At 41.1% G+C, this 27,974-nt stretch overlaps 1 protein-coding gene across 2 annotated transcripts; it reads right to left on the minus strand.

The window, feature by feature from the left end:
• Nucleotides 1-15: 15 nt before the first annotated feature.
• VIRMA (vir like m6A methyltransferase associated) lies at nucleotides 16-27,964 on the minus strand. 2 transcript variants are annotated; one of them, XM_083622704.1, is made up of 24 exons: nucleotides 27,864-27,964; nucleotides 24,640-24,755; nucleotides 23,200-23,286; nucleotides 22,867-22,915; nucleotides 21,657-21,825; nucleotides 21,257-21,379; nucleotides 20,516-20,815; nucleotides 17,926-19,075; nucleotides 16,885-17,376; nucleotides 15,518-15,672; nucleotides 13,829-13,911; nucleotides 12,701-12,794; nucleotides 11,818-12,362; nucleotides 11,098-11,333; nucleotides 9,858-10,110; nucleotides 8,292-8,509; nucleotides 7,429-7,561; nucleotides 6,670-6,822; nucleotides 5,817-5,977; nucleotides 4,811-4,907; nucleotides 4,402-4,568; nucleotides 2,177-2,508; nucleotides 1,379-1,522; nucleotides 16-364 (listed from the first exon to the last, which is right to left on the minus strand). In XM_083622704.1, the coding sequence occupies exons 1-24, from the start codon at nucleotides 27,924-27,926 to the stop codon at nucleotides 207-209; spliced, it is 5,478 nt and encodes a 1,825-aa protein (XP_083478830.1). In that variant the 5' UTR covers nucleotides 27,927-27,964; the 3' UTR covers nucleotides 16-206. The 2 variants fall into 2 exon arrangements, with proteins under 2 accessions (XP_083478830.1, XP_083478829.1); XM_083622703.1 differs by having other exon boundaries at nucleotides 15,518-15,687; nucleotides 27,864-27,959.
• Between the last annotated feature and the right edge of the window lie 10 nt (nucleotides 27,965-27,974).

Here is a 27,974-nt window from a genome sequence, read left to right on the forward strand (position 1 = left end):
TAAACACACACACACTAACACAAAAAAACAGTTTTATTGAAACCTCAGATCTTGTATCAAACAAAATGGGATTTTTTTCCAAACCAAAAAAAAAAGTCTCTTTTCTGCCCCCCTGATACCAGTAAGTCTAGCGTTGGTCCTCAAGCACTTAAGCAATTTGCCATCATGTTGAAAGGTTCACAGTCAGAATGTTCTCAATGGTGTGTTTATCGAGTAAAAGAGCGGACGTGACGCCCTCTTCCGCTGCCTCCGCCAACAAACTTTCCTCTTGAGCCACCACTACTGCCGCTATTTGTGCTTGCCCAAGATGGCCCAATTCCACCACGGCCTCTGGAAGCACGATCACGAGGACTTGGCCGGTAGCCTTGAAAAAAGAGAGAGATAACTGGTAACAGTACAGTGATGATTCCTACAATAAGGGCCAAATTATGCATTGCAACTATACTGAAGCCTTTAGAAACAGCCTCCAACCTATAATATTAATACAGAACAACTCAATATACATTTAACCAACAATGTATAGCCATCATAATGGCCAGGTTTTTTGCCTACTATACAACAGACACCGAGGCAAACTTATTAATACTAGAATCCTAAGCACACCTAGTTTCACTTAAGCTTCATTAATTAAGGCTTACTACTGAGCAAGCCCCATTAAGGTGGGATGGCCATCTGTCATGGACACTTTAGCTGAGATTCCTGCATAGATGACCCTCAGGTTCCCTTCCATCTCTGATTCTATTATAAAATCAGGCTGGAAATATGTGATATATTTAATCTTGCTAAGACTGCAGATCATAGATCAAAATGAACAGCACAACCTTTTGGTATTCTTCATCATACATGTACACTTATTTACAATGCAATAGTTTCAACCATTGGCAAGTAAAACATGAAAATTATCCTTCAGTGGATCAACCCCAGAATCAAAAGCCCATGCAAAGCAGATCAGGTCATTAGCTCATGAAGGGACATCAGCAGCCTGAAACGCTCCCCACCCCCACCCCCACCCCCCAAAAATCTATATTTTGAACTGTTTATTTTGCTTTCAGTTGTAATCCATGCTTGGCAAACAAAGTATATAAATGCAATAAAGCAGGAACAGGGAACCTGTGGCCCTCTAAATATTGCTACAACTCCCATCATTGTTGACCAACTTTTTAAAGTGACATTCTTGTCTGAGGATCCAGTCTCTCTTGAGTTTGCATTTAGCTATTTTATTATTTTTGACTTAATTTTGTAAGGTGTCTTTTGGTGCTTTATGTAAAACAGGGAGGAGGTAAGTGCCATAAATCAAAACTGAAGAAAAATACCACAGGTTGAACTGACTGTGCATATAATTTCAACGAAGTATTGTGAGGGGAGGGAAACCACAAACCTGCTGAACTTAACGGCCTTAGAGGTGGAAGCGGGCCCCTGTTGAAGTTGCTTTGGCCGCCTCTGCTTTCATTGTAGGTGCCTCGCGGAGAACTCTGTGCACTCCAGCTTGATCCTCTAGCTCCTTCACGGCGACTGTAATTTCCTAAATGAAAAAGCACAACAAATAAGCCATTTGTGAATTGCCTTTGTTTCTAAATATTCAGCTCCACAATCTGAGTTGAAAGGCTTCATATATGCTGGATGGAAGGTAGCACCTATCTTAGCCAGGCAGCCAGATTACGGGACGCTAATTTGGGAGGCCCAAGTTCTAAATTTATCATGGACGCACTGAGCAGTCTTGAACAAGCCATTCCTTCTACCTCTCAATTCCCCATCTGTACAATGGGGACAGCAACAGGTCTGTTTGGAGAATCAAAGAACGGCAAACTTTTTTTTACAACATCTCAGTTTGTAGGGGGCTGCGGCTAGAAGGCCAAAGCCTGAGATTGCATCCTTTGTGGACAAAGTTTACTGCAAAGATAGCTCAGCTGGGTGGATGGTGCTGATAACGCCAAGGTTGCAGGTTCAATCCCTGTAAAGGACAGCTGCATATTCCTGTATTGCAAGGGGTTGGACTAGATGATCCTCAAGATTCCTTCCAACTCTACAATTCTCCAAACCCCCAAAAAGATAGCTGCAATGGTGAATAGTAGCAGAAGTGCTACAACTAACTTCGCTTTAAGGAACACGCTGAACCTCAAATCTGTCCTCCAGAAGGCATAAAGCTCACATATTTCAGGTGGACCAGAAAACCTACCTTTCGAAGCAGGTGGCGTGAAGAATCTGTTTGGACTGTGAAAGGCTCCTCGCCCTCCTCGATTCCCCGAGAACCCGCCCCGTGAAGAAATCTTCTGTGAAACTTTAGGCAGTCTCTTGGGAGGCTGTATCCCATCTGGTGGAACCACTTCCTTGCTCTCGGCAGCCACAAAGTCGTCAACGTGCATAGAGGGCGGCCTGCTTGTGTTCTGCTTCCTCTGACGGAAGATATCGTGGGGCCGAATGCCTTGGCCAAATGCTCCCCTGCCTCTTCCTCTCGGAGGAGGCACAATATGGGCCCTCTTGGCAGGTTCGATGTATTCAGACTTCCCACTGTTAAGGCCCAGAAGTTTCGCATGGTAAATTCATTAACAAGAGGTATTTTGTTTAGCAGGACACAGGTATTAACATATACAGGAGAATGTGAACCTTTTCCAAATCTTCACAAGCTAGAAGAACCATACGGACGTGCGGTTTGCAAATACATCTCTTTCTCCTATCCTTTCTAAGCCCTTATCCTGTCTCTCGCTATTCATCTGCATTAGTGTTAGTTGTTCAGTCAAAATTTTTAGTGGCAATTAATCCAAACAGCATGGTGGTTCCTGGAGCTTGAACCAATGATAGGCACAGCCAAAGACAAAAACGTTCTGGATTAAATAATTTGGAATAAAGACTTCCCTTCTTCAATTTTCAATTTTTAAATTTTCAGATTCCAGGTAGCCAGATTAGATTTGACAGAGTTACTCTCATATTAGTATATAGAGGATGTTTTTAGTACAGCATGACTCTTCTAGAAATTAAAAGTAATTTCTTTGTGAATAACCTCCCTTTCTGATCTAGTTCACACATAAGGCTAAGCCGAACTATGGCTTAGTGCAGGTATCTTCAACCTTTTCAAACCCAGGACACATTTTGCACCCAAACATGCACTTGGGGACACATTTCTTAATTATTCACCATGTATTTATCTGCATGGTGGCAATGCACCTGTTGCAATCCACCTTGGAACAGGTCTTGTGACCTACTAGTAGGTTCTGACCCACCAGCTGAAGACCACTGGCTTAGTGCAATCGCACAAGTGTCAAACTTGAGAAAGAAAAGATCACAGCCAATATGCACCTCCCCTTGTCCTGCTGCAAGCAAAGCCATGGTTGGGCTAGTTTCTTCTCCAAACCCAGGTTTGTGGTTTGTCTGGAGCTAGACAAACCGAGAAACTGGGTTCAGACAACATGCTGAGCCAAATCACATCACAGCAGCAGAAAGAAGAGGACCTCAGAGGCCATAACCTCCTCTGTAGAAAACCAACATTAAGCTAAGGTATAGTTTGGCATGGTGTTCCATGCTAACCCACTCTCTCCCATATACATATACGGCAGAAGCCTAACAGTTTGTTCTCAGGCAGCTGGGAGGGAAACTATTCTTTTCCCCAAGCCATACCAACCATGAAATAAATCAAAAACAATTTTTTATCAAATACAATTCTGCCCCTTCCAATTGCTCGGAAACTACATAGGAATGAGGATAGACCACTTAAAAATCCATGGGTAAAAAGGACAAAATGAAAGGAAGTAACTGTGATGGGACGGGGAAAGGGGGCACTTTCAAGAGGTTCAAGGACCCCATGTGGCACCTGAGCTGAAGGTTGCCCATTTGTGACTTAAGAATTTAGTTTTGATGCCCTCATCCCTTGGCTCCAGGAGTTAAGTTACTTAAGTCACTTTCTAGGATGAAGGCAGGCTTCTGAGAAGAAGAGATCCCTTCCTTTATGTGTACTACCTTATTATATGGCACAATATGCAAAAAGGTGTTGCCTTCTAAGGTTCCTATCACAGTCAATTTTCTTGTTTTTGCTCGGGCACACCTGTCTGCAGCATTTTAGAGGATGTAAGATGCTTTTTTCCAACCCAGGCTCTTTTAAATTTCTTCTGGGTAGAACTGGATTCTGCCTTTTATAACCCATGTTAGTTCTATCATTCACAGAAGCCATTCCTCCTCCACTCCCTTCCCTTGCACCAGCAAAATCTGTTCATGTAAAATCTGTTGTTTTTTTTTAATTTTGGTTTTCAAAGAGAGTGCTGCAGCAGAACAACTTGTGGGAGGGACCCTTTCAAGTGACTCAAATCTACTTGGATCCCACTATGCCGTGATTACAAATGCATCACCAATGCAGTGGCAAAATCAAAATCCACCTTTAGGCACACAGTCACAATCAAAACCACTGGTTACCTGGAAGTTATAAATGTCTCATGCTTGTGTTTGCCAAGTTTAAAGCCTTTTGTGGTTTTTGTCCGACCCGGAGAAGTAGGCTCTGTCAAAAAGGACCTCTCCAGCTCCGCCTGCAGGTCGAAGTCGCTGCATCCTTTTTCTGACAGTTCAATTAAGTCAACCTTTACCTGTAAGAGTGAGAAATTCATTCTACTTTAATCATTCCCCCAGACAACTGTCAGCATCCCCAAACAGGAAACACTCTTAGAAGGCTGCTGCTAAATGAGTAGCCCATTTATATCTGTCTACATTCCTAACATTCCTCTTTGTTGCTTACACTATGAATGGGGTCTCAAAAATACTGCTGACAATTAAGCTATAAATGCTCCAGTTCCCACCCATTCAAGTATTAAAAACTCAAGACTTTTACCATGTCAGGGTCAGTTTCAATTTCTTCAGCCTGGAATGGCGAGAACCACATAGATTTCAGCTGGTCATCCATTACATCTGCCAAGATGTATGCAGTCCTGTAATATCAAATGTATTTTTAAAAAAATAGCGGTCAGTGTTCGCTGTCTCCATATGAAATAAATGTTACCCACTGGTATTCATCATCCACTCCTCCAATAAAACATTTCCTAAAGGGCCATGGCTTCACCACCTCCTTCCTCAAGAACACAATCCCACTTGGAGCATCCTAATGCCCAATGGAGAACATGGCTTGAACCTCTGCTATGACCAAGTGCTCTTGTCTCCTATTCTTTGCAATGTCTATCAAGCACTTTACTTTCCTGTGTCATCAAAAACAGCCTGACAGCCTTCTAGGACAGGGACCATATCACATCTGTATTTTGTTTAGCAATTCGTACACTATCTATTTTGTTATTTTAAAAACATATGCCCTGTCCTTCTATCTGTCCAGGGACACTGTCCACAATCAACACTGTGATAAGTAATGGTGCATAAGTTGAAAACAATTTTATGTATGTTTAAAACAAGACAAACGAAAAGGACACATTGAGTCTATGCTTTGTTCAAGAAAGACACTGATCAGTGATAAAAGGAAAGCTGGACTACTCAACGCCTATTATTTCCAAATAAAGAAGGATCAGAAAAAGGATTAGCAATGTTGACAAAAAGAAGGGGAGAGATCACAATTGACAAAGAAGCACATCCATCATACCTGTGCAATACTTGTGTCACAAGATCTTGAAAGAATTGGGCAACTCTCAGAACCTCAACCTATCATTTGCGGGGGGGAAAGGAGGTGTGGTGATGGACTGAGACAAGAGAACTGGGTAGTCTCTGTTGTAATGCATATAGCCCATAAAGATAAATGCATGAAGTTAAACACGGTCCCAAATATACCACCACACACACCTGGTTTTCAGAGATTCTAGTTCTTCACAGACACAGATGCACATTCAGCACTTTACCTATTATTAAAAAGATGCTGGAGAGATTCTGGTACAGGAAGGATTGGCTCTACATCTTGATCACTCAGTGGACAAGGATCACCAGCAGATTCCAGCATCTGCCGAAGTCCAACAACATTGTCCAATAAAGATTCCAGGCTGTCATCTTCTTTTGAGCGCTCCTGTGTAAGAAACACTGCAATCACTAACAGCTCAGGCAAAATGTAAGTATTTTTGCCACCTGATAAGATGCAGCAAACTAGCAGCAACTCTTTCAATAAATACATGTTCAGTTGACATCATGGACATATGGCATCATGGACATAAAGTCAGTCATACTGAAATCAATGGACTGATTTCAATAGGTCTACTCAGATTTATTACAGTGCACATTTTTGTGGACTAGGCCCCAGTCGATCAGGTGCCTGAAGTGTTATCCAGCATGTGTACAGGGCTACTGAGAAACAAATTGTACGTGGTGGAGACAATTGGCCATGGGAGGAAGGGCAGGAAAAATATAATAAATAAGTTCAAGGGGTATAGCCTGATAATTTTAGGTAAAGCTAAGCTTAATATGCATAACTAATAACCACAGTGATCATTCCTAACAGTACTAAACAATGGCAACACAATCATCCTAACTTTATCACTAGTTACAAATTATAATTATTATTAATATTTGTAGCCTGACATCTAGTTAAGATACATGGGCAGTGTTCAAAAACACTGCATAAAAATGAATACATACACAAATGTTTAAAAAGACATATAAAATGCATTACAATCAAATAAGAACAGTAGCAATGAGAAACCATCAGACTCCTAACTCTCAAACATCTGGCACCAACACCAAAAAATATGAACATTACATTACCAAAACTAGCTTTTCCAGCTCGAGGAGCAGATTTTCAGGAGTTTCTTCTTTGTTTTGTAATTGGTATTTTAATTCTGCAGTGGTAAGACCCAAAGTTCTGGCAGGATGGGCTCCATCAACTTCTGCAAGACTTCCGTCATCCCCACAACATCCCTAAGGAAGATTAAGTACACAACGTGAGTACAAAAGCAGTAACACCACAGCACTATAATGCAGTTAACTGATGACATCTATTTTTGACATCTCCCTGTCCTTCCAACCTTCCAACGTTTCTTGCTAGAACTCTCTCTGTCTCTCTCATGGCTTTTCACTACTCTATTAAGGCATTTTTATCCCTGCCAGCACGTAACCTACAAGATTGAATGGTTTTCACGTTTCCTTCGTTTTCACCTGCTGCAAACTATATTCTGTTTTTACTGATTTAATGTTTACTTATTTGTTGTTTCGAGTTTGTTTGTGTGTGTGTGTGTGTGTGTGTGTGTGTGTGTGTGTGTGTCTGCGTGTGTACATTTTTAAAATGATGTAAGCCACCTTAAGTATTATTATTGTAACAGAAAAGTAGGAAATAAATCCCCTTGAATAATAAATAAATAAAATTGGCCCTTTGGGATTCTGTTAGATAACCATAATTTGGAAGTATGATGGAAGTATTACAGCTGCACGCTTTAAAGAAAACTGCAGCTACTTTTCCTGAGCTGAAATGCAACAGAATGCAATAAAGGCAAAGCTTCAGAAAGCCCTCTGTACACATTTACTCACCAGTGTATCAGAATTCAGTATCTGCCTCAGGAAATCCAGAAATGAAGACGCAAGTTCTCCAGGGTCCTTATTAAAGCTGCTCACGACTCGCTTCAATCCAGTGTGCAGAGCCCCACAGTGTTTTCTTAGAGAGCTGTTTTCGTTTCAAAGAAAAAGGTTGTTAACAATCCAGTTTTTGACACAGCATATGAAAACAATATGATTAATAGATCTAAAGCACTTAAAACATAGGCAGTTTCAGAAACACAACTGAATGAACTTATATGTATTTCAATGTTTCAGTTAATTAAAAGGATGTCCTTGATTAATTAAACAGCATTTAAATATGTTTTAAATCCAAAAAAAAAAGCTTAGAAGAAGCAATTCCTCCTCTCACATATAGGAGGGAATACATCTTCTAAGATAATACCTTTTATGTCATATTAGACACTACCTGAAATAAAACAAGGACGCTTTGTTCAGAATTGTGGCTCAATTACATGCACATTAAAGCAAATCTGATGACTTAATGAAACCCATGTGATGAACTGACTAAGGTTTCTTTAATCAGCCAGCAGCCCTAATTAACATCTTCACAAAAGTATTTGTACTATACAAGAGCACTGCCAGATCATTTTTTAAAAGGAATTTGCAAACTGAGTGTTTTATGGTACAGTTAGCTTTGAACAATTCTTTCCAAGAGAAAGAGAAGATTAATAGCACCAAAAAAATGCCACACTGGTATGTTCTTGCTGTTACCATTGCCTGTGAAATTTGACATTACATTAAGCACAATCTTCTGCTTTGTAAGCCCCACTGGGGGGGGGGGGGGAAGTGAGCTGAACTAAACATTTCTGCGGTGTGAGTATGTTTGTGGAATGTACCTCTTCAGGTGATAGAATCCATAATCATGCTCAGTAAGGAACATCATTGTCCTGATACAAGTCAGCAAACAGTTATAGCTGCTTTCAGCATTAGAAAATGTCTCCATCAGGCAGTCACAGATGGAAGCCATGAGTTCCTTGCTTGGCAACGAATTTGAAAGCTGCTCCAATTCAGAGAGAGTGCTCTCCGTGGAACTGGGCAAGACCAATGCAATGTCCTGCAAAGAGAAATCTCAGTATTACAAAAGGCAGAAAGGCACACAGGCATCCCTTGGGGCCATGGCAAAAGCCACTTTAGAGCTTGCACCAACCGAGTGGGGTTTTTCAAAAAGCAAAGCTCTACTATCACACACCACAGGACTTCACAGTTACAAGACTGTCCACAGCTGCAATGTCTGCCATGCAGCACAGGGAGTGCTGTTCACAACCTGTTAAGCCATGGGTAGGCAAATTAAGGCCCGGGGGCCGGATCCGGCCCAATCATCTTCTAAATCCAGCCCATGGACGGTCCGGGAATCAGCATGTTTTTACATGAGTAGAATGTGTCCTTTTATTTGAAATGCATCTCTGGGTTATTTGTGGGGCATAGGAATTCGTTCAATTTTCCCCAAAAAATATAGTCCGGCCCCCCACAAGGTCTGAGGGACAGTAGACCGGCCCCCTGTTGAAAAAGTTTGCTGACCCCTGTTAAGCGAAATATCTCTTGAGCACTAATTTCTGATTCCTGGCCAACCTTATTTAAAAGCATTTAGCTTTGCAAAGAAACATGAAGTGTCACTCAACAGCCGTTTCATTAAGCTCTATAAAGCGGAACTTGAAACGGCCTGCTCTTGAGTGCAGCTACTAAAAGAATTGGGAATCTGAGGCCCTTTGGTGACAATGAACTCCCACCAGCCTCAGCGAGAATAGATAGGGATATACTATATAGCTGTGCAAATATATGCCTATATGCAATTAGTTCGAAAACGGAGAGGTAGATTTATGGTAGGAGCTGGTGGCAGCAACAATCCCTCTCTGCCAGAAACCAAACGGTTTCAAGGTTCTTCTTCCTGGCTCAGGAAATAGGTATGGCATAGTTTTATAAGACTTAGGAATGCAATTAAAGGAAGAGGGACTCAATCTTGGTGCAACTTGTGAATTCCTGAAAGAAGATTCAGCCTTGGTACAATTTGTGAATTAATGAAGAACAGGTTTTTAATGAATACAGTTGTTCAGGGGTTGTGACCAGAGAGAACCAATTGGAATGTGTCTTGAGTTTTGAAATGAGGGGAGATTTATATCTGGGAAACAAACAAAGTGTTTATACACACATACACACAACTTTTAGCTTACATTGGTTTTCCTCCATGTATATTTTTCTCCTTCCTTGAAGGCATGCTGGCTAGGTGTTATGGGGAGATGGAGAGTAGGGACATCCTTTTCGTATTTTCTTGGACAAGCCTGACTTGTTTGCTAAGGGGAGCCTTGCGCTCCTTCCAGGACAGGCCCACCCCCACTGCCCACATGCATGTGCACAATCAATACAGAATGAAATTAAGGGTTCTTTAGATTTTCATTTTTAAATACCTGATCGCAGAGAGACTGCAAAATAGAAGCCAAGAACTCCGCACACTGCTGGTGAATAATGTTGTCCCCTGCAGCTCGCATTAAAGACAAAAGCTCTGGGAAAACTTCAGCATACTTCTCATCCCCTTTCACAGTTCCATTAATCAAGTGCAAAATAGCCAGTTTACAAGCTTTGTGTGAAGCCAGGGCATCGAGTAACGCAAGCAAGCGGGTAGTCTGGCCAGTGTATTGCTTCTCTTTGTCTTCTGGGTTGCTGAAGTGACACCAATGCTCTTATTAGAAAAGACAAATATACTGCATGCATGTATGACAAAACAAACTTCAGATCTGAAATTTCCATTAAAAGATTCATATACGTGTGTATGTGTGTGTGTATTTATATATAATATAATATAATAATATAATAATATAATAATATAATAATATAATAATATAATATAAATCTATCTATCTGCATTTGTTGCAAATGAGCTTATTACCATTACAGTGGTACCTCAGGTTAGAGACACTTCAGGTTACAAACTCCGCTAACCAGGAAGTGGTTGCTCCAGGTGAAGAACTTTGCCCCATGTTAAGAATGACAATCGCCAGCGGCACAGCGGCAACAGGAGGCCCCATTAGCGAAAGCATGCCTCAGGTTAAGAACCATTTAAGAACGGACTTCTGGAACTAATTAAGTTCTTAACCCGAGGTACCACTGTAATTTGATTGTTTTCAGGTTGTGGTCATTAATTAACTGTGTATCTAGTTGCCATCAAAGATGAGATAACCACTACAGTTTTGACTTTGGTATCCAAAGTCAGTAAGCCTAACAAAGTATTGAAAAGAAATGCTATGTTTCAGCCCTCTCCATGTGTGGAGGCATCTCTTATCACCAACTGTATGAAGCCCACCTCTCCATGTCATATTCATGCCATACATGCAGCAATTTACTGCAGCCCTCAGGATTTCCCAGCTGGAGGAGCCATCACACAGCTCCATCCTTCAAGAGCCATCACCATGCATGGAGAGAAACAGAAGGCCTAAATCCAAGGCAGCCACTGCCTATTCATGAATGAGATAGGAGAGGCATAGCCCATTTTCCAGCCTCAACATGCAAAGGTTCTACAGAAGCCTTCAACAAAACTCCCATCATCCTTAATCTGCACAGCTATGGTGAGAGTCGTAGACCAAAACTTCTGAAGGGCACCAGGTTAGCACTGCTACTTAAAGACCCTTAGGACAATGTATAAAATCGTACCTTTGCAAATCTTCTACAAGCAGATCTAAAACAGTCCTCATAATAAGGAGAGCAGTTGGCGAAGCCAAGTCACACAACTGAACACAAATGCGTCTCAGCATGTGCTGAATAGGCAGGCAGGTGGAGCCAGAGAAGGACCGTACTATTTCTTGCAGCAATTTCGCTTGAACGTGAAGATGCATGCTCCACAGTTTCCTAGTGTTGAGAGCCACCGATATGTCATGTGGTTCAATGACCTGTCAGAAAAGCAAAATTAACTCTATGAGAGTGCCAAAACATACAGTTCTTCTCCAACACCACATGCAAGGCACACTACCTGGTGCTCTTTAGGCAATCACGAAAACCCTTGTAGCCAATATATGTGTTCCAATATATAGAGTTATTGCCTCCCAGCTAAGGATGAATATCCCCACTCATCATCCAGCATCAAAAGGATGGATCCCCTCTATCAGCCCTTTAAATGAGAGATGGGGAGCCTGCATCTCTCCACATGTGGCTGGACTACGATTCCCATCATCCCTGACCATTCACTATGCTGGCTGGCACTGATGGGAGTCCAATGACACTGGGGGTCACCAGGTTGAGGGAGGTTGGTATACAATCCGTCAAATGGATAGATCCACTGCACAACTCTTTATCAGTCCATTCTTACCTACCCATCCTCTTCACCAGTCTTTTAATTTTCTTGCCTTTTACAAATAATTGGTAGTTTTTACATACCTGAGTGGTCTGCATGGGAAGCGGCAGAGGCAGCAACTCAGAAAGCAGTATAAGACCAGAGAAAAACCCTTCAGGAATTCTCAGAACAGAAGTGAGGACCTCTTTTAGCATGAGCGACCAAGTGTTATTGGCCAGAGTTTCCTCCGAGATGGTTAGCTTCTCATTAACCCCCTGGGTAAAAGTCAACAAAATGTCAACAATGTCATTCTGGATTTTTTGTTCATCGCTGTCTAAACGTCCCGAGAGGGGAATAGAACACAGCAGCATGTGTAAAGAAATAAGTGCGGAAGGAATACGCATATCTTTGAACTCAAAGGACCCTCCACGCAGCAGTTCGGTCAACATGGTCTTCAAGAGGGTGAGGGTGCACCGGGCCATGGAAATCGTAGTGACTCTGTGGAGGGTAGTCCCCATGTTGACATGGAGTCTCCAGGGCTGAATAAGGATGCTGTTTAGCTTTTGCAGAACACGAATAAAAGTGTCCATTCCTTCAGAAGAGAACATCTGTATGACTGCAAGGTTCCATTTCAGGTCCTTCTGCTGACCTTTAGGAGGAAATGGGGAATGGAGGAGGGGAGGAAAGAGAAAAACCATGTTGTGCCTTGATCTCAGTCATTAGGAAAATATAGATCAGGTGCAATGATTCCTTTTTATGAGACTTCTGTCCATGACCAAGAACATATATTTTTAGATGACGCCAAATTTATCATGGGGCACAGAATCCTTACATTTTACTTTCCCATCCCAAAATTCTACGTGCTCTGTCAGCAACAGAAAATGGTCCAAAGAAACAATTTACTTCAATATGGCTAAAGGAGGTGGTGATTAAATCTGATGTACTCTTATAAAGGAAATGGAACAATGTTAAAAGCAAGTATTATACCTTCAACAGGTGGTGGAGGGCATGCAATATGGCACAGGACACGAAGTGCAGTAGGAAGACCGACTCCTTCCTGGGTCATCAAGCTATCAATATTCTTTAAAATAAAATTTGAAAAATAAGACTCGTGTTATTAAAGATCAATATTCAACAAAAATGGGTGCAATAGAGAAATTTATCTTGCTTCTGAGCAACAAATGGTAGGCTGACTTCAAACCTGAGTGCTAGGGCCATTAGGGGTTTTTTTTTTTACTAGAATCCCTTTAATCTATTGATTTATTCAACACAGAACTTTTTTTTTAATAGCTAAGGAATAACTAATCTAGGCTAAGTTATTCTGATTGTGCACACTTTTGCTTAGGAATCTTAAGTACCATCTTGTTGCATCAGACCAATGTCCATCTTTGGTCCAATCCACTTGCCAGTATTTAGGTGGTTCATCAGAAGTGGGGCACTGGTCTACAAAACGTCTTCCCACCCTTTCTACACGAGGCATCCAAGTAAAAGTAACACAAGGATTGAAAATTCTAATGGAAGGTCACCACAAAACACACAACACCCTAGAGCCAAACTAGATAATTACACAAATGTTTTAAGTAAATAGCAACCAGGAAGGAAGCAATCTTGCTTGGGGCCATACTGGAGAAGTGGAGCTATACTCTCTTTCCACAGCTGTAGTTCCAATCCAGTGGAAATCCCAATGTGAATAAAAGCCAGCTAATAACTTGATCTTTCCCCCTCCCCATGGCTGCTATTTACTTTTTAAAAGCTGCATTGAATTAGCAGTTCCATTAATAAGGTCACATCTAGTTTTGCTCTTCAAAAAGGACACTATTAGAAACAGAGAACCAACAATTCCTTCTTGAAATGCGTTGACTACTTTTTAAAAAATGTTATTATGAGGATTATACTAAAAACACCACGCAAAATGGTCCAATACAGAATGTACTTGTAACAAAACATTTCTGGATAAAGGAGTACCAAGCAAACCTTATGATAACCCTATGCCATCAGAACTGTGAAAACAAAGAATTTTGCCTCCTGTATATACAATTGCAAAAGACCAACAAATGAAATAGCTAGGTGTGGATTTTTAAGAAAATGCAGGCATTGAAAATGATTTTTACTAACCTGCTTAATGTATTCAATGAGATTTGGGATGCAATTAATTTCGAACCGAAGTGTTTTCAAGGGTTCCAGCCATTTGCCAAGTTCTAAAACAAACAAGGAAACTTGAAGAATGTTGCATTATGTAAAATTATGCATTCCAAAAATGCATTCCAAGCATTAGAGCTACAGGCCTTTGTATATAAATCAAGTTAACTTTTAATACAACATTAAAGCTGCTTTAATTCAAAGAATAAAGACTCAATGCATATATATGAGCCAAATTTTGGTTTTGATTTGGTCTGAAATTATTCTCTATTATACCACATTTCAGCTGATTTCTTCAGCTCAGAGCACCAAGAACACTGCTGAAGATCTATTTCTATAGGTCCAGGGATGTCTTTATCAAAAGTTAGCTTATTTGCATTAAAACAATCAAAAAGGTTCACTTCCATTCAGCAGTGGGAGGAAATTAGTATGACTTGGGCTGCTATCCTATGTGGGAATAAATCCCTATTATTTCAATTCAACTTACTGCAACATATGTGGTTGCAGCTTTATGACTCTTACAAGGATTTTGAAAAGGTTTTAATATTGGATTTGATGCCATAAAAAGTATCTGAACCATGACAATCTATTTGTCCCAAAAGGCAATTTTGCCCAGCATAATTCAAACATTTAATCTCTTGAATATTCAGTATTAAACCCCATCTTAGCTACAAAGGCATCCTGTGTGCATATTCTAAAATGAAAGTATTTTCCTCAGCTCAGAATAACTTGAATTTCTTAGTCTTTATTGTATGCAAGCCAAGGCTATCTTGCCTCTCAAAAACAAAAACAGACTGAAAATTCAATGGAAGTACTGGCAGGAGGAAAACCAAAACAGAGCTTTAAAAACACAGAATCAGCACAGCATTTTAAAACAGCACAATTCATGATAAAAATCAAGATTCTAATAAAGGTACACTTTTGTAATGTTGCCTTTATCACCAGGCTAAAAGCAGGTCATGAAGGAGTGAGGCACACCTATTGAGAGGTCTTTACAAATCTTCAGCACTATAGCCAAAAAGGCTCTCTCTCCTACCTCCTATTTGCCTTGTTTAAGATGCAGGACTGAAGAAGATCCTTGAAGTGGAATGAAGCTCCCAGGCAGGCTAACATGGGCAGGTGAGATTCCCTAGATATTCTGACCCAAGGCTGCTTGGGACTTTAAAAAGCTATGTATAGTAAAACAGTCCGTGCAGTGTAAAAGCCTGCACACAAAGGGGTCTCCTTTCATCTGTCATTGTCTTGAAGTGGGCATGACAAGATTACAACAGCTCCAATTTGAGAAACACACTTACAATGGAAGCTCTCAGGTCATCATCAGTGTCCAGTGACTTTTTTTAGTTTGTTCTTTGAACAGGAGCCCCCTACGTTGCTTCCTTAGAAGATTTCAAACACTGAACATTTTTCTGCAGTTACTGAATGACTCCCACCAATGAACAATACGCTACACAAACAAGAGAACTTTCTGTGTCACAAAGCCTCTTTGACACTAGGGAAAAAGCTACACAGTTTTTCAATGAGCCTTTCTAGTAATCTGTATTTACCAAAGGAATCTCATTACTCGCATTATCAAAAACCAGAAGGTCAGGAGAGCCTTAGCAGACACCAAAAAGATTTCTCCTAAACTGCTTCCAGCAACTGCCCCATTAACAGCACATACTGTACCTTGTAGTTTGGTGTTGTTTTCATCAGCTTTGCAAAGCTTCAACAGGGGTGCTGAATACTGCTCAAGCATTTGGACATCACTGGAGGACTGAACCACCAGCAGAATAAGGATGCAAGCATAATTATAGGCAACTGACTTCTTTGACTTGGAATCGCTGAAACAGATTTTTCTGAAAATTATGACATACTTCACATTTGAATCCTTACACGTATACTTACAGAATACTGTTCAGATTTTCATTTACAAAACGATTTTTTTGTATGGAGAAGAAAAAAGCTCATGCCAATCATTTGCAAACTCCCACTTGTAGTATGTGATTGATTGACTCAGCCTTTTTTCCTAGTTTCTCCACTTAATTTCTCATAATCTTTTCAGAACTCAAAACAGAAAAGTCAATTATATTGATCAGAATCAAGCAGTAACCTACAGGAGGGATAAAGAACGTCTCTGATTTCAAATGCATACAAGCCATGCCACAGGCAAACATTCACCTCCTTAGCACAAGCTAAAGTTCTGTATGCCACTTTGATCTGAAAACCCCACTCTTTCGATTGTGAATTTAACTCCAGCATCTAAGATATGTTTATCTAAATTATGCTCTTGATCTGTGTAGCCAGTTTCAGGCAAGCATGAAATGCTCTCATAACAACATGAAGGAATCAGAAAACAGCCATGCAGCTTACACTTCCTGTTCCACCGCATTTCTGTCACATGCAACATAGAACTTCTGTGCAGATAACCTGCAAATCTCCACACTGGTGGATATGCAAAAGATCAATCTTACAGGACATTAAGATGAGGAGGAAGCACAACGTGCTCGCTGCTCCCCTTGTTAAAATGTTTGGCTTTGCTTTTAGCTATTCTTTCATGCCATCCATGGTGTTTTGTGGGGGGGGCGGTTTCAGAGGACATAGCACAGCTTCATATGCTGCAGAGCTATATTTGCAAACCTAGTTATCCTAAGCCCACCCATTTAAAAGCAGGGATTGGAGAGTGGGGGTGAGAAATCTGTTTAAACATCTCAAGGATTTCCTGTCTGCCCAGCAGCCATCAGAGCCAAATCACCAAGCACTGACTGGGATGAAGAGGTTACTAACTCATGGGCCAGCCCATACGTATCCTCAGACTATGCTGAGGAATAAGCATGTACCACCCCAGAACAAGGAAAGCCTGGTTCACTTCTTTAAAGGGAAGGCTTCGTAAAAGGAGAAAAATGAGGAGGGTAAGAAGTTGGATTCTGTACTGCAGCAAAGTTCCATAACAAGGAACAACCCCAAATTTAAAGTTTGTGAAACCCACATCAACCTGCAAACATCCATTTAAAAGCATAAAACCTAAAGCAAGGTTTAAAAAATAGGATAATTACCCTAATGCTTCTTTGGAATAGAACTCCATTAAAGTAATAAGACTCTGGAGATTCTTCTCAAGGCTGAAGACATGGGCGACAGCAGCTCTTCCCACAGGGTTAAAAGTGATCAGGTAAAGGTTATGAAGCGTTCCCAGGAGATCTGAATGGTCAGTTTCATCAGTGGCTGTGCAGCGCTGGAAATGGCAGAATAGTTCTGAAATGCACTGCAGCGTCTGTGTTGAATGAAGAAGCCATGGGGGAAAGGCTTCATCGCTTGCCCCATCAGTCTGGAGACCTTCCTCTTGATCAGGGTCAGAGAAATGGCAAAAGGCTCGAACCAGCAGGTTTGTGGCTTCATACTCAGAGAGGAAGAAAAGAAGGCCCTTCTGGGACTGTGCCAAAAATCTCAGTATATCCCTGGTGGACTGCAGCACCCCAGGGTGCACATTCGTTATTGGATTGGATAACAGCAACGTGACAGATTCCAAGAAATTGTGGTTATGAAGGTACCTGGAAATATGTAAGAAGCAGCATGCTCAATTCCACTTCAAAATATAGTACATTGGCAGAATTTTTTATTACTACTTTCAATGCAATGGTATGTGAAATCGCTGCAGAAGTGTACAAGTGTGGGTGGGATTCAATAAAGTTTTACTCAGAACAGACCCAGTGGAATTAATGAACACTGCAATAGAACCTGAGAAATTGTGATGTGCCCACAAGCACTCACTAATCTTCAAACGTGAGCAGGAATTTGAATCCAGATCTTCTTAGTTCAAGTCTGACACTGTTCTCCACCACCTCACTGACTTAAAGGATTAGAGTGAAGAGACTTGATGAAGACGGTGGAGGAGTTTTGTTTAGTTATCAGATGGCATGACAGAAGACACAGGGTGGGAAAGGGGGGAAAGAGACAACAGTCTAGGCTGGAACATCTCCCAACATTGAAAGACCCTTATTAAGCAGCACAATGCATTACAAGTACTCATGTCAACAGCCAAGTGGCAGAAAGTAAACAGGTATCCCTTTGAAACGTATAAAAAAACTAAGGCCACTCACCTAAAGAGCACTGGGAAAGGATCGTCCCTTTCTGGTGGCCCTGTAATACGTGCTGTTGTTGGGAAAGATTTCACCGGTGGCTGGATCATAGTGTGAGGGGCAGTCTCCATCAAATGCAAGATCTCATCCAAAAGGTTAATGAGTTTCTCCACTTCTCCTTCACTCATACTGGAGGACTCTAAAAGACTGTCCATATCCATTGGAGTGTCCACATCATTTTCATATTCCTGGTTACCCCTTTCAAGTCCAGTGTCCGTATCCTGCTCAGGCTCAGTGTGATTAGGAAGAGATGGAGGATATTCTGCTAACTGGTCAGCAAACTTTTTGACCTCGGACAAAACCTCGTAGAAGTGGCATTTCTGTAGAATTGCAGAGCAGGCAGTGACGACCCTTACTGTCTGATCCAGCAGGATGAGCTCCAGTAGTCTCTGGTAACCACTTTTTTCATGCACCTCTGAGCCGCTCCTCAAAAATGCCTCCATTCCTTCAGTCATGCTAACAACGCTATCCAAAGCTTTGAAAGCATTGAGTTTAAGAGAAGAAGAGACATGATCCGCAAACAGCAGTTCAAATAGAGAATTAATTACTCCTGCTTGCAACAGGCCCATTATCCCCCGAGTTCCACATTCTGCCAGCGAGGAGACAAGTTTTGTCCCAGCTTTAAGCTGACGGACATTCAAAGCAATCGGCTGTCTCAAGGCTACCTGTAGGTTTAATGACTGCATTGTCCAGTCAACCAACTGGCTTATATAATCCTGATTCGGGTCCTTTAACTGCAAGTAGCTTAGCCCTTTGACTATTAAACTTGGAATTTCTTCCAGAGCAGTGACCCACTTTGCACCCCTCTCCTCCTGATATAATTCTAGGAGTTCGGTCAATTTAGTAGAGGTCTCAACTGCCCCTGAATTTTCCTTGTCTGGATCTTGATCTTTCATCTTAGCAACTTCGGTTTCAAAAGTGGTCTTGTAGGGACAGCTAAAGTACAGAAGAGGCCCAAGTTCCCTATCAAAAGGATCATAGGTCACAGGTGGCACTCTGGCTAGATCCTCAGCAGTGTACTCAATGTCAAAGCTCGGGTACTTAAACGTCTCACGTTCCAAGTCAGCAATTCCATCTTCATCACTTGAAATCTGCTCATAACCATCATCCCCTGAAAAGTAAAAGTTTTAAAATTACCTTGTTGAATCAATTGAACCAAAAAAAAGCAACAAATAACACCCAACCATTAATTACAGCTTTGAAAAATAAACCATCTTCTCCCCTTTTGCTCATAAACATGGGAAACCCAGCAGCTAAAACATTTGCAGGATGCTTTGCCAACCCATCAGCTACACACTCACACACAGGACCAAAAGGTATCAACTAACAGGAGAAATATATAATTGCACCATATAATTAGATTATCTCCACAAGGAGAATTCTTAACCTTGGTTTTTATTTATTTCAGGACCACCGTCTATCTCGTAGGATCTTGAAGTGGTGAATACCACAATACAGTCAGACTGAAATACAAGGAAACCACTCAATCCATTCCGCAGCAACATTCAAACCACCATATCCAGCTTACAGTCCTCACCCAAAGGACTGTATGAAAAGATTATTTGTAGTATTTGTTAGTCACTTTAAACAAAAAAAGTATTAAAGCAACTTAAGATAAAATATGAATAATTTAAATCAATTAAAAGTCAAACTGAAAAACAATGTACAATACAAAACTCTTAAAATGCTCATCCAAGGACTAGCCCTACTGTACCCCACTAAAAGATGAGCAGCACAACAGAGACTAACTGAAGTGTAGCAAACAGAAGCATCTATCACCCAAAAGCTGATGACACCAGGCAAGTTTCCCTAGGGAGAGTATTTCAAAAAGGGGGCCCACCACTGAAAAACTCTCCTCTTGTGTAACCACCCTCTGCACCTCCCTCATATGGAGAAGTATTTAAATTGATGTCTAAAACTCATGCGTAAAGGAGGCAGTCATATCTCCTAATGAAGGGGAGTTCCACAATCAGGGCACCACCACTGAGAAGGTTCTCTCTTGTGTCACTGTATGTCAGACCATGCCCATCAACACAGGACTGCAAACATAAAAAGACAATGACTCACAACTGCAGTTATAGCACAAATAATATTTTGACAGAAAAGGCAGAAAACCTATACGCCACAAAACCTTCAAAATCTCTTCCCTAGTGTCCTCTGATGTGCTTGGCTTCCCCCCCAAAATACTACATATATTCCACTGTCTCAGGACCAGATCACACACCCACACCACTTATCATTATTAGTTTCTAGAGGCAACTAGTGTGAACTGACTGACACAGGTTAAGTAACACAGAATGTTTGCATGCCCCACAGTCAAATCAAACAATGGGTGATTTTACTCAAGGTAAACCAACTGAAATTAATGAATATGACATTAGGTGCATTAATTTCAATAGATCTGTTATCAGTAAAGCTTGAACACTACTCAATATTTTTCAATAGGGACATTTCACACATGCAGCTGAAAATCAACTGTTCTGTGATGAAGTGATGAAAGAACACATATGCACGTGCAACTCAGTCCTCAGCCGTTTCTGTATTTGCCTACCTTCACCCTCCTCCTCTTCTTCAACATCCTCTTCTTCTTCATCCTCCTCCTCCTCCTCCTCTTCATCCTCTTCTTCATCTTCTGGAATACTCTCTACTGTCTGACCATCGTCATCCTCTTCATCTTCCTCCTCCTCCTCAACATCCACCCCCTCTTCATCATCCACTTCTTCGGGCTGGTCTTCTTCCACTTCTGCTTCATCAGAATATGGACCCTCCTGGTGAACGGATGTCCGATCAGGAGAAATGGGCTCAAAGTAATCCTCTCTGTGATCAACATCGTCATCTTTCTCCCCAACCACTGGAAAGAATGGAATCCACAGCAAACTTAATTTAAACTGTCATTTTCAAAAAAGAAAGAGAAAGCAGACAACAACAAAAGCTAAACAACTAATACCCATAGTGTAATTTAATGTTCTGCTAAGAGAATCCTGTGTATTTTCCATACAATTTAAATCTTCAAGCTAGGATGCTAATAAACTGCTGCTTTCGTTTTGTAGTTTTAAGGCAAGGTTAGCCTCCATGGACCAATACAGATGTTTGCCAATTCTCCCGTATGGAACAGCCTAATAGATGCATCATATCTCCTGTCACAACTGCCACTTCCCAGTGGTGAATTCAGTTGCAGCTGGAAAATATGCCTACTGCTAGAAAAACAGCAACACTTTCTCCTCACTTAAATTATGCATGCATGTGGACGCAAGTGAGAAAGAAATGGAAAGAAAGTTACGTTCCAAAGTACCTGATACGGGCATTGGCTCATCTTCATCATCATCAGGAGGAGGTGGGCCTGGTGGAGTTCTTGGGCCTCTAGGCTGTGGTCGTGGAGGACTGCCATTAAACTGATCCTCTTTCTCTCCATCAGCTGTAAAAAAGGGCATATAAATGAGTTTATAAATAAAGATAAATAAATTCATGGGAAGCCTGTGGCATCACTTGGGAAGTTGCTGAAAATGAACCACTCAGTAAAAAACTGTATTAACTTACAGATCACAGACAAAAACTTCAACTGAAAGAAGTAATGAGATACAAACGTTTTAGACGGAGATGATTTAACTTCTATGGGGGGATCACTTACTTCTATTTACATTTCTTTTAAAAGAAAAAAAGAATTTTAGCTGGATTAGTTTTGGAATGCTTACCAGGTTTCGGAGTTCTTTTCAAAGCTGCTTGTTGCTGAGGAGGGGGTGGTGGCGGAGGCGGCGGAGGGGGAGAGTCCCTATCATGGCTTATTACTCTGTCAACAGAGCCATATATTGCAAGCGTCAAGCAGTTGTACCAGCCTCTCAGAACTAATCCGTCAGTGTTGACCTGGATTTTAAAGGAGGAGAGAGAACATAAAAGAAACAATGATAAACCTTTAACTTGCTGCACCTACACTACAAGCTCAGTACTAGTATATACTTGCAATGAAATATCGTTCCAGCTATGTCATTGTTAGATTTCACTTACATGTTACAGTAGGATATAAATGCACTTTGCAAATACATGAGGCACAGAATCCTGTAATAGTTTTGAAAGCCTCAGCTTTTTTTATATACAAAAGACAGGTGAGCTGTGATGTGAGGGGCATGGGCTGGGCAGAGGGATGTGACTTGATGAGAGTCCCATGGGTCAGATAGAGAGGACCTTAAAGGTCACCTTCTGCTTGTGAGCCAGAGGTTCTCCATGGCTGGCCTACATGCACAGGTTCTCTCTCTCTCTCTCTCTCTCTCTCTCACACACACACACACACACGTGAGACAGCATCAGGCTGCATAATGCTGGTCCGCCTACCATGTGCACTTGGCCCACTCAGACCAAATGTTTCTAATGGGCTTCAGATGGCCTGCACTGCATCACACAATGGACTAAAGCTAATCATGCCTCTCCCTAGAGCATTTCTTAGATGACACTTTGTTTTTAATAAAGAGTGGGAACCAGGTGAGCACCTCTGGGGAAGGGCATTCCAGATGTGATTCTCCAAGACTGAGAAGGCACTTGCTCTGCTCATCACCTCCTTATTTCAAATGATTGTGGGACTCTGATGAGGAGACTCTGATGAAGATCAAAGGATTGAGGCAGGCTCATGAGGTAGATGGCAGTCCTTCAGATAGGTAACAACCAGCACTCTGAACTGCTCTTGGAAACAGACTAGCCACTGGTATGCATGTTTAAGAACTGTTGAGAAATGCTTTCTATAGTTGGCCCTAGTGAAAAACCTAGCAACTGTGTTTTGCACTAATGAAACTTTCTGAGAAGAAAGTACCCCAAGAACATCCCAACACAGCCCAGTGTAGAGGTTACCAGCCTCTCTCTGTACAGGAGTTGTCACTAGAAGGGTCAATCTCAGAATTTACAAGTGATCATTACCTTGGCATTAGGTCTGAAAATTATTGAAGAGTTCTCATCATACTCCAGGCTGTTAAAACAGAAATATGTGTTAAAGGTCAAAGAAACTGCACCAACATCTTTTACAACCAGATTCACAATGGTACTTTTTCCAAGCAATCTCTAATGAGAATGAGAATTATCTATTTTTATAATTAGTAGTAGAATAGAGAAACTCAAAGCCTACATTTTCATTTACTTCAACAGTTTACTTCATAAACAAGAAACAAGGAAACTAGTAGCCAGGCTTACACGGCTTGCCTTAGCCCTGGTTAAGTCTTACAACAGCACCAAGATTATGAAAGAACTGCTTACCTTCCTAGCCTGTCAAATACAGGGGCACTTGGTTTGCTGACATTGTTGAAAAACAGGTCTAACTGAAATGTGTGAGGAGATGTTTCACTGAGAAGAAAGCCAAAGTGTAAAAAATTATTTTACAGAACCACAATAAACAAGATAATCAAGCCTTAAAATACCAATTATCATATAGCCACAATCTGCAAGAAGTAAAGAAGTGGGGAGCTTTTTAATAGTATTCGACTATAAAATTAATAAGCCACAACTCAAGGGGAGGTGGAGAAGGGTAATAAGGAAGCACACAGCTCATTCTCAATCCAATAGTTTACAGTTTATCATGACATCTCATCAGGCCATTATCTAATAAAGCTAGCATTGTTGGATTCAAAGGTAAATCATACATTGTTATACATTTAATTTTTTTTCACTATCTTAACCATCACATTTGTAATTTTAGGCAAGCTCATCACTTATGTAAGAGGCCTGCAGATCTGTGACTGCACCTCCACCACACATGTGCTATTTGACACTGCACAGATTTGATAAATGATCATAAATGCTTACGGTCAATAAAGACCCTGATTTCCATAAACCCCCACTGCAAAACCACATCCCCTTTCACCACGCTAAATACCATTCTAAAGGGATTCCCCAAACCTTGGAAGTAACTTTTGGGAAAGACAGACAGAAACTGCCACCAGGAGGAAGATGTGGGTGAGCACACTTCTTACTTCCCTTTCCTGATTTGTTCTAATCCTACTTCGACATAATACCCCAATAGGGCAAATAAGGGCTGGAGCTAACCAAAACTGTCTCCAAGCTATGGTTTGCCAGTTCACTTCAAACTAAACGAACTTTCCAGGTCTGTGCTAGCCTTGTATTAGGATTGCACAAATCCACTCACCAGTTCATCAGGGTCAAGTGACCCTGGCATTCTGGCTATGGCCACTGTCTTGACGCAATCTAGATCCCTCTCTGAGTTCTCATATTGTTCTAAGCTTTGGAAAAGGCTGATTCCAGGGGCTAGTGCTGGAAGGATCTAGGAGACCCAAGTTCAACTCTTTCCGTCATTGTGTGGCCAAGGGCAAGTTTCTTCCACATCTCTATGATGGGAGCTACAAGGTTGTTGGGAAGGAGAACATAACAAAATACTTTCCAAATTTAAAATGCTCTTCAAATAACCACTGGTAGGTAGCTGCTAACTACCTCCTTGCTTCAGATGACATTGGGGGAGCGACTGCCTGGTATGACACCACAGAAGAACAAGAATGAGAGCCTGAATACTCCGGCCCCCATATGTACACCATGTAGGTAATTTTTGTTCCTGTACCACATTTGAGTTTGACTTTGAGACTCTTCTGTAAGCCTTTGTTTAATTTGCTTTGAGAGGCACTAGGTGTTAGAAAGCAGGATGTCTATATTCTAAATAAAGAATTCAATTAATCAACTTGCACTTACCCATAAGCTCTGTTTTCAGGTAAGTTAGAATGAGCTCTTACTCCTGGAGGGATGACACGTACTTCATTGATGTAAACCACACATGGAAAGCGAACCACATCTACATTACTACTTTGCTATCAAAAACAAAAACAAAGTGAACAAAATTCATGAAGGTTAAAATATATGGCACAGCGCCCAGAAATTGTCTAAAAGGCCAGCAATGATATGACAGCTGCATCCACCCATTTTCCCTGACAAGTGCCACCCACACTAGGCTGCTTACCATTTGCAGCAGGCAAGGACATAAAAAATAAAATTCAGAGGTGACATTCAGCCACTGAGTGCAGCTTTTGAAGAGTACAAATTAATTTTGCTTTTGTTATATTAATAGTTGCCTACCTTTTTAATGAGTAATTTAATGGCATGCATCCCATACTGAGATGCATTGCAATATTCTTTTTATATACAGTAAGTCTCTAAACTATCTTTCACTCACTTCACACAACCACAGCCTAAGGCATTATCTGGGCTGCTGTGATGTCATGGAATATTCACAACTACTATAGGAAGGGCTGGTCAAACATTGCTGTTAAAAAATGAATGTTCGATGTTCTCAAAGAGACAGAAAAAGCTATATTCTGACATCAGGTAACTGAGGTGCAGGAAGAGAAGATGAACCAAGAGGATGACTGGATGAACAGAAAGAATAGACAATGATCCATCAGGGAACTGAGGAACACAGAAAAAGTTTGCAATGTGCTACAGGAAAGAGGAGAAAGCAAAACAAAAGGTGTATATGCTGAAAACCTAGTACAGTACTTGGCCAAAACAAAAGGAAAGCTGCATGATATTAGTGTGAAACACGGTAGTAAAAGAACAAGAAAAGCATGAAGATTTAAAGCTTCACACAATGACTCAGTCACCTATCAGTATTTTAATGTAAATTTAATGGCCATAGCATGCCTTTATAAAGTTACATCTTGCTACAGATGCAGTTAAAAAGTAAACACTAAATGTTACCAGAGGAAGCCTTTCACCAATTCCTTAGGCTGCCATCCTAAAAAATACAGCTGGCTGTTAAGCAAATTGTTTTAATGTTTTTAAAGGTAAGTAATTTTAAGAATTGAATAAAAAAAGTCTACAACTTCTGCTGGTTTTTTGTTTGTTTTGCTCTTCTATTATTGTAACGTACACCATCCAGAGGAATTTTATTGAAGGGAAGCACAGAATATTTTTTCTAAATTAATACATTTGTGGCCTATGAAGTCAAACACAACCTACTAGTGACTCTCTAACCTTCTTGTTTCCTACTTGCCCGAAAAATGGCATATTATTGATTTTAGGTGCCTTGAGCACTATTTGGTGGGAAGGCATAATACAAATGTAACGAACAAATAATATACTGAACTAACTGTCAGTATATACTGAAGTGTTGTCAACATCTGATAGATACATGTATCTGATAAGATACATGGCAAGCAAGCTGTATTCAGCTTGGAGGGTAAAAAAGAATGCCTCCACTATATGTAAGCATACTCTATATATACCCCCAGCCTTCCCCAAGGCCAGATGTTGCCTGGCTTCAGCTCCCATTTAACAGTCAGCATTTTCACAAGCATCCTCCATCTGATCTTCATAAGTCTAAGAACACTACAGTCCATCTAATGAATATTTCACTATAAGCACAAGTAGCAACTTCACATGCTCCACATTTGTTGAGTAAGCAAGTGTCTTAGTCTGTGAAGGTCAAGAGGCAAAGTTTAATATAAACAATTGCAGCATAAATCTGGTTATACTTGCATGATGAAATGTACTGAAATCCAAATAAATGTTCCTAACCCAACATATGGGTCATTTGGCATGCATAGACTCCCCTTTCTCCAAAAAAATAGGCATGCATACGTGTATCGGATATGTATGAGAAAATATTTGAAAATGGTTTCCAGCAGTTCACAGGCAACCAAATTTTACAAATTAATGCTAGTGTTTGTGTAGTTAGCTGCAACAGCACAAACAATAATTTGACAATATTGCTAGAACTCAGTACGCTTCACCTGTATTATCATTTTCACAGACACAAACGATATCTCACACAGGGAATAGAAGGGACTCTACCTGCTCCCTATATCTCACCAAGCCATATAACAGACTGCATTGCATACTTGTGCTTTTGGCAGGTTAGAGTATAGAAAGACAGTAGATGCATTCTACTTTTCACACTATCTCACAACTTAAGAGACTCAAAAGATTTGTTTTACCCAACCTACTAGTGCAGGAGAAAAGAGTGCTGGGCCAGATTCCTATGTCAAGACAGGGGGCATCAGACGCGCAGTTACAGCAACATGCAGATAATTCAGCTGCTTGGAAAGCACGTAGTACTGGGCTTTGATGGCTCTATACATTAAGAGTTTTTAACCTCTCTCATCAATAATCTCCTCTACATAATAACATACAAATAGTGGTAAAGGGTAAAGGGACCCCTGACTATTAGGTCCAGTCGTGACCAACTCTGGGGTTGCGGCACTCATCTCGCTTTATTGGCCAAGGGAGCCAGTGTACAGCTCAAATAGGTCACAAATAGGGCAATACAAATTGTCAGTAAGGCAGTAAGGCTGCACATAAGATCTCCAATTAGCCTATGATTGTTTTGACTTAAACTATTGTTGTTACTCCCACTTCAACTGGCTTTTTCTATCCCAGTGGCGGGGAACTATGGCCCTCCTGATGGTGCCAAACTGCAACTCCCATTTCCTCCCACTACTGGCTACATCGGTTGGGCTGGCATAACTTGGAATCCAACAATAGTCAGAGTGTGTTATCATGGGTTATAATCTATGTTAGTAATTGCCACACAGTAGCAGTTATTTCAGATCAAACAACACCTAGACAATTGACAGGCTTTTTATTTTTATTAAAGGTAAGGCATCTCATTCCTATGGTCGAAACCTCCCCCCCCAAAAAAAAAAATATGAAAAAGAAATATGTTTACACTTGTACATGCGTGTGAACCTCTATACAAGACGCAGATGCACCTACTAAAGAAGGAAACGGGCCAGAGCTGTCACCAGTTTCCTTTGTGGGGCTCGAGAGAGGAAAGGGGCTCAAGCCCCGCCCCGAGGGTCCGACCTCTCCGCATAAAATCAACCCTCGTCCCTGGAGCGAAAAAGACTAAAACTCCGCTACGTCCGTCCTCTTTGGGCGCCCGTCAAGCAGAAGGAAACGGCCCTCGCCTCCCCCGTTACCTCTGTGCTCTGGTGCTTGAAAGTGTCTAAAAACAGAAGCTCCGTTGTTGTGTCCGCCGCCATTTTCCTTCGGCGGAAGCACCTCGCCTGACACGAGAAGCACTTCCGGAG

The sequence above is a fragment of the Podarcis filfolensis genome, assembly GCF_964270895.1.
Source record: "Podarcis filfolensis genome assembly, chromosome: 7".
Classification (NCBI taxonomy): Eukaryota; Metazoa; Chordata; class Lepidosauria; order Squamata; family Lacertidae; genus Podarcis; species Podarcis filfolensis.